This window comes from Colossoma macropomum, unplaced genomic scaffold, assembly GCF_904425465.1.
Source record: "Colossoma macropomum unplaced genomic scaffold, Colossoma_macropomum, whole genome shotgun sequence".
Taxonomy (NCBI): domain Eukaryota; kingdom Metazoa; phylum Chordata; class Actinopteri; order Characiformes; family Serrasalmidae; genus Colossoma; species Colossoma macropomum.
The window spans coordinates 11,690,575-11,704,909 of NW_023494793.1; the positions used below are offsets into that span (position 1 = coordinate 11,690,575).

Here is a 14,335-nt window from a genome sequence, read left to right on the forward strand (position 1 = left end):
ATTTACTGCCTGTTGGGCTCCATTTCGGTTTCATGTTATTTGCTCAGAGATGAAATTAATAAAACGAAGTGAGCCATCGCTTGTCTTGAGTTCTGTCAGCTTCCTTTGGGAGTCTTTTCGATTAGGAGTTGTGGGTTGGATGACGAACACAAATCCCCAGTAAAAGGCTTACTTGCTTAAAACAAATGGCCTGAGTCTTAATTAGGGTATCAGAAATGGGGAATAATATTGTACAGCTTTGCTGGTGTCTCTGATTTTAAAAATAAGACCTCCTGCCCCGTCCTTTCATTTCGTAGCCTTTAAGTAAGACCTCTAAGGTGCTGATAGCTGACTGAGAGTCGATTAAGTTTAATCATCTTAATTTAATTCCGTATAGCTGTGTAGGCAAATCCTTTGCACCGTTTATCAGCCTTGATAAACTGGAGCGCTCACTTTCTCGCTCATTATTCCAGCTTAACCAATAGCCGGGAAAAACTCAGGTAACATAAGGCTCAGTAGATATTTAAAGGTAATGAACTCCATTTGAATTGCAGGTGCCCAAGACTATGGAAACAGTGCTGCAAGTTGGCCTTAACACACAGTTGGGATCAACCAAGATGCACTCTCACTGTATTTACAGTCGTATGCAAAAGTTTGGGCGCCCATAGCCAAATTTCATGTGTTGTTGATTTCCTAAAGGAAAATAAGTGAAGTCATGCTCTACGGAGAACACACTGCTGCAGATTTTAATGAAGAATTATGTTTATTTGCTTAATTTCCATATTGGAAAAAATAAAACGTAGAATGTGTCCTGTGCTAAAGTTATGGCACATTTTGTATTTTATGTTTTATTGTTTTCAATATGTTAAACTCAACAAATATTTAGAGTACATTAAAAATATTATTTTTTTTAAAATGCAGGATTAAAAAAAAAAGCCAATAATTTTGGCAAAAATTATTGATCTGTGCATCCCTAAAATGATCTAAGTGCAGTTTTTTAATTTCAATATTGTGGTTGCTGTGTAATTTCTGTAAAATAAGCTGGAGTCTGTATTGGTGGTCTGCATAGTATTAACCACCTGCCAACATAATTGCAAATGTATCTTATTTGGATGAAGTGATGCAATTGTAAACACCACTGTGTATATAACTATAATAATAAATCAGTAAATCGCTGCTATCGAAACAAAACCCTGTATCTCCAAAAAAGGTTATTTTACAGGGCGGGAAAAAACATTCTTAACTTTTAATGGAAGTAAATGGAGAAATATTTTTTCTCAAGTAATTTTGGACCATTTCTGTTGGTTCATTCATCATGAAATTTTGACACAACATAAAGGGCAACTGCCTTTTTCAAATTCTGTCAAAAATGTAGCTTAACTTAAATAAAAAAATAAGTTCTTGACTTAAGGAGCAATAAAAATTTCTAGACGTTTGTGCAGATTTGTACACATTTTACCAGAATACAAACACTGAGCACATCTCAGGAAGGCTCACAACAACAACAACAACATTTATTTGTATAGCGCTTTTTACAACTAGTGTTGTCTCAAAGCATCTTTACAGAAAAGCAGTTTATGGAAGGAAAATAAAAGAAAAATAAAAAGGTCCAGGAGCATCCAAATAAATTTTCCCTGCTTTACAGATTTTCCCTTCACTGAGTTACTAAAAAATCTGGGCTGAGTTTCCCAAAAGCATCTGAGCACAAAGATGATTCTTAAATGGTAGAGCGAGCATCACACTAAACACTCTCTCTACCAGCTGAGATGATCTTAACACTAAGATACTTTAGTGAGCCTAAAGGGAAACTAGGTCCCTGTACTGTACGTATGACTCTAAAATACATCCTACCAACTATTTGCTAGTAATATTATAGTGTATGTAATATGAATCTTAAAAGAATCAAAAATTGCACTCCTTCAAATTTCAGTATACAAACGATTACTCCTTCAGCCATACTTCAAAAATAAAAAATACTTAAATCAAATGTGTGCCTTATACAGTTGCATGCTGTCTAAATATAGGCCAGCAAAACACAGTAGCACTTTTTGCAGTGGAATGTTCCTCCACCCATATACGTATTGTGGGTTAAACCGGTTCTGCTCTGGTTTCTGGTATCTGATAGAAGACTAATACATTGTCAGTGGGTTTTTTTTTCTTTTTTTTAAAAGCCTTAAGATTCCTCTGCTGCAGGGCAAGCCTTTTATCAGTAAACATGAGGCTGTACGAGGAGGAATGAGGGATAAGAGGAGGAAATGTTCAGATTGTGGTTGTATTGTCTTCACTGCCAAGCCAGTTGATGCTGCTTTAGGATATGAAGCGCTGCCTGTCTCTTTAATTAAATAGAAATTTTAAAGAGCTGTTGAAGCTGGAATTCCCCCAGTAACTGTTGGCAAATTGTCATAAAAAGACCTCATAAGACCTGTTTTTTTTATGTTTCAGTGTTTTGTTTTTTTTTTCATTTGCAAATGCAAACACCAGTGCTCTGAACACTGAGATTTCATGACAAATGGACCAATAGAATCACCAGATTTCCATTGTTACAACATTGTACAGTTAATTTAGGGACATCCTTTCCTCTATAAAGTTGTGTACATGTACATGTTTTGTTACAGTGTTGAATATATAAAGAATTTGATATGTTTGTGTACAGCAAAAGTGTATATGAGTGTATAAGTCATATGAAACACATGGTCATGATGAGAGGAGGTGACAGAAGGCCTAATGGGTTGGCTAGTTTAATAATCAGATAAGTCAAAAAATTGTGATGCTCATACAAATATTCATTAGTTATTTACATATCTTTAAGTTTTTGTTTCTCTCTGTGCTGCACTGGTTCTGGTAGAATACAGTCAAAATATGGCTTGATTACCTTAAAAATTCCCAGAGAGACCCGATACATATAAACATATTGGCAGAATGTTTTTTACGTAGTACTGTGTGTCGGTATTGCAGGGGTTGTTTAAATTGTGGTTACATTGAGCTGTTAATTGGTTCGCAGGAAAGCTGATGACTCATCATTTTTAAGAATTTCTCTGTAACTTATTGACATCATAATTTTCATGCCTCCAAACCCAGAAGCCAGATGCTTTGACTTCCTTCCATAACAGACAGCTCATCAAGGTTGTCAGCTAATTGTTGCAGCTTTAGTTTCAACAGCAGTGATCACAGTGATACTGCTTGCTTTTGTAGACATCATTTAGCTTCATTTTTAGATCTCCAGCCATGTTTTTTTTCTGTAGTGGTTGAATTAACTTAATTACTGTATCTATAAACTTTGTCCGTATCATGCAGTCCTGGTATGAAGTGATAATATTTCTGTTTATATGTTTGTATTTATGTGTACATTCATCTCTCTCTCTCTCTCTCTCTCTCTCTCTCTCTCTCTCTCTCTCTCTCTCTCTCTCTCTCTGTAGGAATCTTTGCATATCTGAACTATCATGTGCCTCGCTCTCGCCGTGAGATCCTTGAGATCCTCCTCAAAGGCCTGCAGCGGCTGGAATACCGTGGCTACGACTCTGCAGGTAGACACACACGGTCATTCAGAAGCGAAACAGGATTTCACACAAACGGACACACACACACACACACACACGCTTGTGGAACAGGAGTTGCCAGTGTTGAGCGTACGCTGAGACGTGTGTTGTGTGTTTGTTTGTGCAGGAGTGGGTATTGACGGAGGGAACAATAAGGACTGGGAGAGCAATGCCAAGACAATCCACCTGATTAAACAGAGAGGCAAAGTGAAAGTCCTGGATGAGGAGATCAACAGTAAGACAACAGTGATGATAAACAATTCAGATCAGAATTGACGTTCTTGTCAAAGGCAAATTATAGTGATATTGTTTGTTTGTATTAATTAAAATTTTTTTGTTTGTGTGATTTCCACAGAGCAGCAGGACATCGATCTGGACGTAGAGTTCGACGTGCACCTCGGCATTGCACACACTCGATGGGCCACACATGGCGTCCCCAGTCCCGTCAACAGCCACCCACAGAGATCTGACAAACACAACGGTGGGTCACCATCAGTTTACTTTACAGAGACTTTACTTAACAGCAGGGATTTGAGGTAATACAGAGAATGAAAACGGACAGTGTGTTTTGCGGAACATAATCAAAAACAAGAACAAAATTGAATGAAAATGTTTGCTGCTTAAAAATGTGTTGAACAGGTTAATAATGTTATTATTTCATTACATTTTCATAGAAGAAGAAATCAGAGATGTTTTTGTTTCATTTTGTTATAAACAGAAATGGTATTTTTATTTGTTAGTTCAGCGTCCTTCTCTCTAGCAGGTAACTTAGTAGTGGTTCCGACTTAATAAAAGAATAAAATAAAAGAAATAAAGAAATAAGAATAACATTCTCAATATACAGTGTACATATTAGGTCAGTTAAAATTACTGTGACATAAAATTAGGGCTTTGAACTAACTTTAAAAGACACTTTCTTGATAAATAATACATTTTCTAGTGAACAGTATGATGACAATATTTAGTTTTTCTGAGGTTTGATAAGTTGGAAGAGACAAAAAGTGGCCAATTTAAACAAGGACGCACAGTGTCACTGTTGCCAAGCACCAGAAGCTATTTGAATGCTAATGGTACCCCCTTGTGGAGAATCTTCAGCCTGTGAATTATCTGTGAGTGAACAAGTGAGTGAACGAGAGACAGTGAAAGAAAATAGCATGAAAAAACTGAATTCTGTGAATTATATTTAGCTTTTCACATACTGCAGTATACTAAGGCTGTGTTCACATTATCAATGTGAATCAATTATGAAATCCAATATTTTGCCTTAATGTGACACAGATCTGATATTTTCAGAGCTGTTTGGTCACACAAATGTGATCAGATCTGAGCCACTTTCATATGTGGTCATCCTCAGTGAGAACGGTCAGATGGGATTTCATGTTTTTTTTTTGTTTTTTTTTTTAACTGCACATGCACCGTCATTCAGGGATAACATGCAGCAGGTCTGAATCTAAAGGTAGTGCCAGTAAACACTGCAAAAGCAATGTATCTGACTCTTCTTCCCTTTTGGTTTGCTCTAATAACAAAAAGCAGAGATCTGCCCAGGTAATTATCTTTGCGACGAAGGCTTGTTCCGCTGGTTGGTTTGTTTGTTGTTCATGACGCACGTGGTTCATTCAGGTGACATTATTAATTAGAGTGTGCGCATTCAGGACGCAAGTACGTTGACGTTAATGACAGATTTGTGTAGGAGTCACCACGTTAATGTGAACAATCAAGTTAGAAAGAACAGATCTGAGCAAAACAAAATCTGAATTGCGCAATGAGGTTTGTAATGTGAACATATATACAACTGAACAGGACTGTTTACGTTGTCTTTGTAATAAAGGATGCAGAGTTCCTTAAGTACTGACGGTTTACTCAGAAAAGAATTTTGTGATGTAATGTGATGTAATTATAACATTAACAAGAAATATCATCTTATTACCCGTTCTTCCACTAAATCAGTCAGAGCTAATGTGTTAAATATGTACCATAAAGTTTTTACTCTGAAACAGTGCAAAGTGATTTTGTTCCTGTTTTCAGTTACATTCTGTAAAACATATTTTTTGTTTTCCCTGTTAACCGTTTCTAATCTTTACTTAAAATGATTCCTAGTACCTTAAAGATCACTCAATGTATCCAATTATTAATCTAAATCTTGTGTATTTGCTTAACTTTCCTCATATTTTGTACTGTATTCCCACAGAATTCATCGTCATTCATAATGGAATCATCACCAACTACAAAGACCTGAAGAAGTTCTTGGTAAGTGAAGTTCTGCAGCACCTACTTGTCTGTCTGTCTGTCAGTTTATTCTTTTCAATATCTGTTTGTTTATGCACGTCCATTTCTGTCTGTCTGTTCCCAGGAGAGTAAAGGTTATGAGTTCGAGTCAGAGACTGACACTGAGACCATCGCTAAACTGGTGAAGTACATGTACGACAACCGGGAGAGCGATGACATCAGCTTCGCCACTCTGGTGGAGCAGGTCACCCAGCAGCTGGTGAGTCTGACCTTTCAGCTCACAAGGGTTAGGAAGTGTACAGTTATTTGGACTCTTGGTAAATATTAGGGTGTAAATCTTTGACCTCACAGCAATTCATTTCCTTTACAGTTATTTGGAGACAATTCAGTGATTCAAGAAATCTTCAGTTTGACCACAATTTGATTAGAATAGATTTGAACATTTCCAAAAATCGATGCAGCTGAATCGACACCTTCAGATCATTACATCTCAGCATCTCATGCATCAGTGCGTTGTTACACTGTTTGCACATATTCTGAAATATTTTTTGGTCTTGTGTTCAGGAAGGAGCATTTGCCCTGGTCTTCAAGAGCATTCACTTCCCAGGAGAGGCTGTGGGAACAAGGTACTTTGCCTGCTGTACAGTCTATTAAAATAAACCTTCCAAATAAGGTTCTAATGCTTATAATACAAAAGAGTATTTTGCTTTTGGGGAAGTACTGTTGTCATCTTTATGCCATTTAAGGCAAAATGCAGTGGTACAATAAGGCAAGTTTCTCAACCACTGGGCCGAGGACCACAAGTGAGCCGCGAAGTACCCCTAAGGGGAGATGGCATAAAAATCAGCTCAAAAATAATTGACTTAACAATAACAGTGCACAAAGGAAGCTTCGTCGTCTGCCCTTTGCGTCTAGAAACACCTGACCTTTCAGTTGTCCACTTGCACCAATATTCTGGTTATTTCATGTTCACTGATACACATAACATATTGCAAGAGTAGGCCTCCAAATTTCACTGCATTGAAAATTTTCCCATAAATGACATTTTTTAACAAAAACATTGAGTTTTGCTTTCTTGTGGGCCTTCATGCTATCTAGTGATAAACAGGTGGGCCTTGAGGTGGAAAAGGTTGAGAACCTCTGCAATAGGGTGATCAGATCAGAGCAGCTCTTTTGCAGGACAGCATAAACGCTTTGGTTGGACATTGCAGGAAGCTCAGGGAGAGGGTGTTGAACTGTCTTGATTTAATAATATACAGCAGCACATTTATATTAACCTGCTGTAAATTGCCAAAAATGTATGGGCAGCTAAAACATGTCTTTTGCACAGGATTCGTATGAATAAACTGTGCTCAGTTAAGCATTAAATAGTGACCACAAAGATGGCTAAGATATTTTGTTATATTCTTGAGCTTATTGTACTTTAAAAAGTGTTAAAAACATTTCCTCTTTTTTTCCCTTCATTTAGCAATTTTCATATATTGTTTTCTTTGTTTTCTCGAGCCTTTCATGCTCATCTTCGACTCGACTGCCAAACATATTTCTGTGTTTAGAAATAAGAAAGTGGGAATAATCATTGGGATGAGGCATGATTTTATTTTTACACGTATTTAAAACAATCATGTAACTGTGAAACAATATTTACATTTTTCCCCACAATCTTTGAAATGCAAGACTGTTTTGTGCGGAACATGGGACAAAACTTTTTCTGGATTTTTTGTGACTGTTCCACAAAATGCAGGATGAATGTTCACCCTGTGGTACAGTGTTTGAATCTTGTTTGAAGAGAAAGGGTGTCTGAATGATCTCACTGAATATCATCGTGTTTGTGTTTCTCCAGGAGAGGAAGTCCAATGCTGATTGGTGTGAAGAGTGACCACAAGCTCTCAACAGATCACATTCCTGTCGTGTACCGCTCCTGTGAGTGACACATGCAGTAAAATGATCTTAGACAGACCTCCTTCGACTCTTAGTAGAGTTGAGTAGTGGCAGAACTGTAACTGCTTATCTGAATTGTCCTCGTGCTGTAGAACCGCTGGATTTGCATGAATTGATCTTGCAATCAGTTCATTTCAGTTTGCATTTTGTTAGTTATTTCTTAGAAAGGATTTTCTTTTTTATGCGTTTCTGTCTCTTTTAGCTGGTAAGGATAAGAAGAGCTGCACCACTCTTCCCAGGATGGGCCAGGATACCTCTCTGTTTCCTGTGGATGAGAAAGCTGTGGAGTACTACTTTGCATCTGACGCCAGGTCTGTCACACACACCCCTCTGCTGTCCTCTGTCACACACACAGACCCCTGTCATCCTCTGCCATCTGAACTTGTGCTTTCGTGAAGTTTGGTTTGATGCTGGTTGTTCTAATAGGGCCTGACTGATATGAAAATTTTGCTGGCAATACTGATTTTAAGGGGCTAAAAAATTCAGAAAACTAATAAACTGATAATACTGCACAATATCATTTAGTGTTTATATTTAAGACTTTAATATCAAGCAGTTTTAGTTAAACTACACTTAACTGACTAAAATGATGTCAGTTCACAATATTCACGCTTCTTAAACTGAAATAAACAGTAGAAGCACACAGTCTAAGGCTGGGTTTAGACTACATGACTTCTAAAATCTTAACAGATTTCTAAAACAGACAGCATTGTCTTTTGCTCGTGAGGGCGCTCACACTAGAGGACAAGGCAGAGAGTAGCACACATAAAGAGTTTGGGCTACGAATAAGAACTCAAACCCCAGATGTCCTCAGACATTACATGACACAAACAAATCAAATGTTCTGGACTGGATGTGTTTATTCTTTTATGTGCAGTGAAAACACAAACTGGGGATTAAAGCGGGGCTGAGAAACAATGATATCGCAGAGAGATGGAGAAATACTTCACTACAAACTGGCAGCTGACTTAAAATTGTAAAGAGTGCTTTGACTTTTGGATCTATACATCATAAACATTAAAACAGCTCTTATCTGCCTGTGTTTTACACGTTGCTCCTCTGTCTCACCTGTTTATGCAAGTCTCTTTGCCTTTTTTTTTCGCTCTTCTAGCTCTCCTTCTCACACATTGCGGGACTCGGGAACGTTTTGAGTCATAAATATCAAACGTTTGATAATATCAGAGGGTCTCTGATCACTTCAGAGTTCGATCGACGGGCTAAAGATTCACTCGTAGCTTCTCTCGCACTACCAGATCATCCACGCCGTCTGAGCTCCCGGCCTAGAAAATCACTTCTGATTGGGAAAATTTGTCGCAAGGGCCATGTTGGCGTTAAAATCGGGCAAAAAAAATTGTGTACTGTGGGCCCAGCCTTAAATAAGATAGATACAGTCATATGCACAAGTTTGGGTATCATTACATGTTTTGTTGATTTTCTGAGTAAAAATAAGTTGAACACATTCTCTACAGAGAACACACGTCTGCACATTTTAATGCACAGTTACTGTATATTTGCTGAATTTACCATATTGAAGAATAAATAAAACATAAAATATGGGCTGTGCAAAAGTTGTAGCATGTTTACATGTGTAAAAATACATGTGTAACTTATTTTAACTTAGAAAATCAACAAAGAGATGTTATTTGACCAGGAGTGTTCAGACTTTTGCACTGGACTATACTGTAGCACTGGGAGTGGAGCTACCCAGAACAGTTTGTGGTTCTGGTTACTGTTACTACTGCTTATTACATCTTCTTATTATATTATTTTTCTTATTTTTGTTAGTTCTCTTTATAAAAAAGGTAGTTTATGTATAGTGTTAGGGGTAGTTAGTGCTGGAACATGCTATTCTTATGAAAAACGTTGGTCATTTTTGACACAATATCAGCAATATTATCTGTGTCTTTGACTTCAATGTGGTACATTGAACACTTAAACTTGTACACATACACAGCGCTACTGGAGAATGTTTTGACTATTTCAGTCCAAGACGCTCACTGTCCTTGGAAGTATGTGTGTCTGGGAAAGAGGAAGTACAGTTTTGGGTTCGAGAGTTGGGTTTGTTTTCGAAATAATAGTGAATCTAACCTTGTTTTTGAGTAGATTAGTTATAGGTTTGTAAAATCAGATGCAGACCATTCAGAATTCATACCTACAAGATTAATCGATGTTGGAGAATAGCAAGCAGATCAACTTTAACCAAGTATTAACCTCTCCAGGGTAACATGTTCACACAAACACACATAACCTCGCATGCAAAGGCTTAAAGGAAGAAACCAGCAGGTTAAAACTGAGTTGAGAGTGAGCGAGAGATGGTGGTGGGGGTAAGAGCACCCATATGTGTTTTCCCCGTCTAACACAGACTCGATCAAAGCAGCTATTTCTTTATGCAAATTATACATAATATAGACAGTCTACATGTACAATTGCTGATTCATCATTACAGATTACTTGGTTCAGAAACATAACTGAACTGGTGAGGTTCAGTCAACAAATTTGGTGTCCCTCATGCATCGTAGTGATGTCAGACCCAAGGCTTTGAAGGATAGATGGGCATAAACAGGTCCTTATCTCATGTCACAACGTCCTTCTCAAAGACGCCTTACAGAGACACCAAGGCCAAAAAACTATATTCATAGGTATAAGAAATATATTCAGTATTAAAAAGATGCACATTTGATTACAGAAGATAATCTCTTATTTTATCATGCTTATCGGGATCTGTTTTTTAACCCATTCTTTTTCTCTTTTTCTTACAATAATCCTAATGCACTACTACCATATTGTACTACCTGGCCCTCTTAATCACAGCTTGCAGCAATACTGTTGTTTTTTTGTCTTTTTTACATATAAATCACTGCTGTCGGAACAAAACATGGTATCTCCATTTTTCAGTTTTTGGCATAATTTAAAAATGGCTGTCGCCCTTTACATTGTTTGTAAATTTCATGATAAGTGGACCAAAAGAAACGGCCCAAAATGTCTTGGGGGGAAAAAGTCTGGTTCCGTTGACTTACATTAAAAGTCACGTACGTTTTTCCTTCTCGACATGTTTGTTTGATTCTTCCAATAGGAGTCTAAATCTCTGACCTCACAGCGATGTGATTTGGTTTTGATTTGTTAGGAAGCGATTTGTCATCATGAAATGTCAAATGTCACCTGAATTTAATTAAATTATTTTGGCAAAAAAAGCATGAAATGCACAAATGGTAGAAATATTTACATAGTAAACATGAATAATAAAAACAATACACCAAGTCTTACGTTCTCAGCACACTTATTTTTTCAGACTAAGCCAATAAAATGAAGCCAGACCAATAAATAGTGCATACAGTACTGCAGTACTGTTCAAAAGTCAGAGTAATCTCAATTTATATATGAGTCAAAACTAACAGTTATTCTTTTTTCACGGTTCGAAAAACATAGAGAACATATATTTAACAGAAAATTACACAAATATAATATCACATTTTTCAGTAATTAGTGTGTCCATCCTTTGTCTTTATTACAGCTTCCATTCTTTTTGAGAGACTTGCTTTAGCTTTTTTCTTATAAATCTGCAAAGTTCAGTCTTAGAAGTTGGTTGCATTCTATACACTCTCTCACAATCCAAGTATTCCCAACTACTTACTTAGACTCATTAGTCTATTTGTCCCTCATTAGTCCTACTTTGGTGTTCTAGTGGAAATGTTCTTTCTTTCTTTTATGTCTGATTTGCTGTTCTCAATAAGGCTTTTTGACCTCTACACATACTTTCAGACTCATAGTGTTAAGTTGTCTTCTCACAGTGGAAGGATGGACAGAAACTGTGGATTTTACTGTAACTTTAAATACTAGAAGGATGGAAGAGTTATAGTGGCACTAGAGTGCACAAAAGTAAGAAGTAGACAAATGATAAATGGATTTTGACGCGAAATTGAAAATTCAATAAATGAAATCCTTTCTGACTTTAATATTATGATTGATTTATAATTGATTCTGACATTCCAGAATTGATTCTGTGAACTCTGCACCTTTAAATCTGTGAACTGAGGTGAACTGAATTTTTACTGAGCTGAAAATCTCACCTTTACATTCCTGACAGTGCTGTGATTGAACACACCAACCGAGTCATCTTCCTGGAAGACGATGACATCGCCGCAGTAACAGAAGGCCGTCTGTCAATCCACCGGATCAAACGGACAGCAGGAGACCACCCAGCCCGTGCCATCCAGACCCTGCAGATGGAGCTGCAGCAGATTATGAAAGGTGAAGGGAGACAGGGAAGGCACTAGGACCTAGAGGGCTAAACATCCTTGAAGGGTTGATAGGTTCAACTTTTTTGTTTTGCCCTGAAATATTTAAAAAATGGCCTGGTTGTGTCAGTTTCGCCACCATTATAAGGATGAAGTTTCTTCTGCACAACATCCATCTGGGAGTGGAGTCAGAAAGCGAAAGCAGCTCCAGGTTCAGTTCAGATGTTTTGTACTGAGTGATAGCTTATCGTTTCCAGTTCAGATTTATTTTGTTTTTGCACATTTGAATGAACCTTCAACCTCAGCCTCAAAAATCAGATTTTTAGATTTTTTGAATTAGTAATCTTTGAATTAGTTTGACTTGGCATCAAAACCGACTGAAAAAATGGTAGATTTATGCATTATCTTGGTCGATGGACTACAATTGACAGTAAAATCCATAACTTGCAGCAATTTCTTATAGTGCAGTCAGGTTGGAGGAATGTGGCCATCATTTCTCAGGCACTTTCGCCAAACAAAATCTGCTAGCAGGGAAGTAGCAGTCAGACGATTGGTGGTTTTGCAATCGAATGCTTGACTGCTTAGCTCTAAGCACTTGCTTGTCTCAGTACGAATGAATTCCACCCTGAGTGAGAAGTTAGGGGGAACCATTAAATTTGAGAGTTGCTGTAAAAACCAAGGGTTACCTTGTAAAGTGGGCTTACTTTATGAACCTTTGGAGCAGTTTGGCTAATTCCAGCGTTTAGGTTTGTAGATAAATAAGAGTGGGCCACTCTGCAAAACTAAAGTGCATGTGTGTGCAGGAGAATAGATAATAAGTTAGAATTATGAAAACAAATAAAAGCTAGAATTATGACTGTAGATGAACACACACATTCACACAGTATTTATTCTACCTAACAGAAGAGATTGTTGTAGAGACATGTTTCTGTTGAGCTGCACTGGTTGAATGCGCCCAGATATCATGACTGAAAAAAGCTGCCTGATAAGTTGTACTTTTTTGCATATCCTCAGACCACAGTGTCAGGTTTCGACATGAAACGAAACAGCTCCGGGTCTCTAGAGAAACACTGTCATGTCTCAACTCTCATACAGTCAGCCTAAGTGGCTACAATGCAATAAATGGTGACCTTCACATCTCCATTCCTTATTCCTAGATGAATTACAGTTTTGTAACCAAATTAAAGATGACATTATACTACAACCGCAACTTTACCTGAACTGCATGTTTATTACGTTCTTTTATTTGACACAGCATCAGTTTTTTGCGATGACTTTGTTTGCTCCCACGTCCGCTTCAGACTTAGGAACCGTCTCAAAATTGCCATCATTATTACTAGTAGTAGTAACAGGATCTCTGTAAGTACATCTTCTAATGCTTTTGGACACATGAAGTGATTAGCAGATGTACTTACAGAGTTTAATAATAAAGCAACATTTATTTTTTTTTTACTGACATTTTGTTAGTGGCATTTTGAAAAGATATGGTGGTGCTTCAGGTGTCTTGGAGGCAGCACGTGCTGGCCTTCACTCTCCCAGCTTGACAGTGTAGTATTCATATCGGTCTAGCTAGCAGGTTGCATCAGCAGTGGCAAAAATGGGGGGAAAATTAAGTAAAAATCCAAAATAAATCAATAATTTTATATATTTGCTTAAGTTATGCACCCATTAATATTTTTATGCGTTGTTGAATGAGGAGAAACTTTGAGGTAATGAAAGGTAATAAAAAAATGCATATTATTGAAAAGTCAGTTCTTTGAATAGCATGTTACTCTGAGCGTTGAAAACAGTTAAAGGGTTTGTGTCTACAGAGTTGGCACTGTTTGCATGCATTAGCAATAAGCAGTGCAGGAGAGCATAGGAAACAACTGTTAACCACTATTTTCTTAAGCTCATTAACACTGAAATGATTTGCACAGTACTGTATTTTCAGACTAAATAATCATCATCCTTTTGGCTTTTTTTACCTGAAAATTTTCAGTCCAAGTCTGAGCTTCTTTGCCACCAGAGGGCAGTAGTATACTTTCTGTTCTTTGGTTTTCTCTCACACACTCTCTCTCTCTCTCTCTCTCTCTCTCACTCTGTGTTGCCCCCTCTCTTTCTCTCCCTCTCTCTCTCTCTCCAAATTCTATTACCCAGAGTGTTTGTGAAATAACCCAATTCTCATGACCTAAATTTCTGCTGCAACAGGCTCTTGGTGTGTTGCACCTCACTTAGCTGCCCACTAATTGAGTACTAATGACTGCTGGGAAATCACTGTCACATTCCTGCGAGTCTCACCGTGATCGTTTTCCACTCCACATCTTTGTCATCGATCTGTTAAGGAGCAGAAAACAAAACTCTTCATTTGTAATCAGTGTCACGCTGCTGTGTAAAGGCCTTTAACCAACACCGCAGAGCAGCTGGGAGGAATCTTGTGTT

At 37.6% G+C, this 14,335-nt stretch overlaps 1 protein-coding gene across 1 annotated transcript in view; it reads left to right on the forward strand.

Annotated features, from left to right (window-relative positions):
• gfpt1 (glutamine--fructose-6-phosphate transaminase 1) overlaps nt 1-14,335 on the forward strand; it is a 50,462-nt gene that overhangs the window by 4,966 nt on the left and 31,161 nt on the right. The window contains exons 2-10 of the mRNA XM_036578502.1: nt 3,396-3,503; nt 3,643-3,750; nt 3,871-3,996; nt 5,704-5,762; nt 5,866-6,000; nt 6,306-6,367; nt 7,582-7,661; nt 7,882-7,990; nt 11,764-11,927. Of these exons, the coding sequence (XP_036434395.1) occupies nt 3,396-3,503; nt 3,643-3,750; nt 3,871-3,996; nt 5,704-5,762; nt 5,866-6,000; nt 6,306-6,367; nt 7,582-7,661; nt 7,882-7,990; nt 11,764-11,927 (951 nt within the window). The remainder of the gene's footprint in view (nt 1-3,395; nt 3,504-3,642; nt 3,751-3,870; nt 3,997-5,703; nt 5,763-5,865; nt 6,001-6,305; nt 6,368-7,581; nt 7,662-7,881; nt 7,991-11,763; nt 11,928-14,335) is intronic.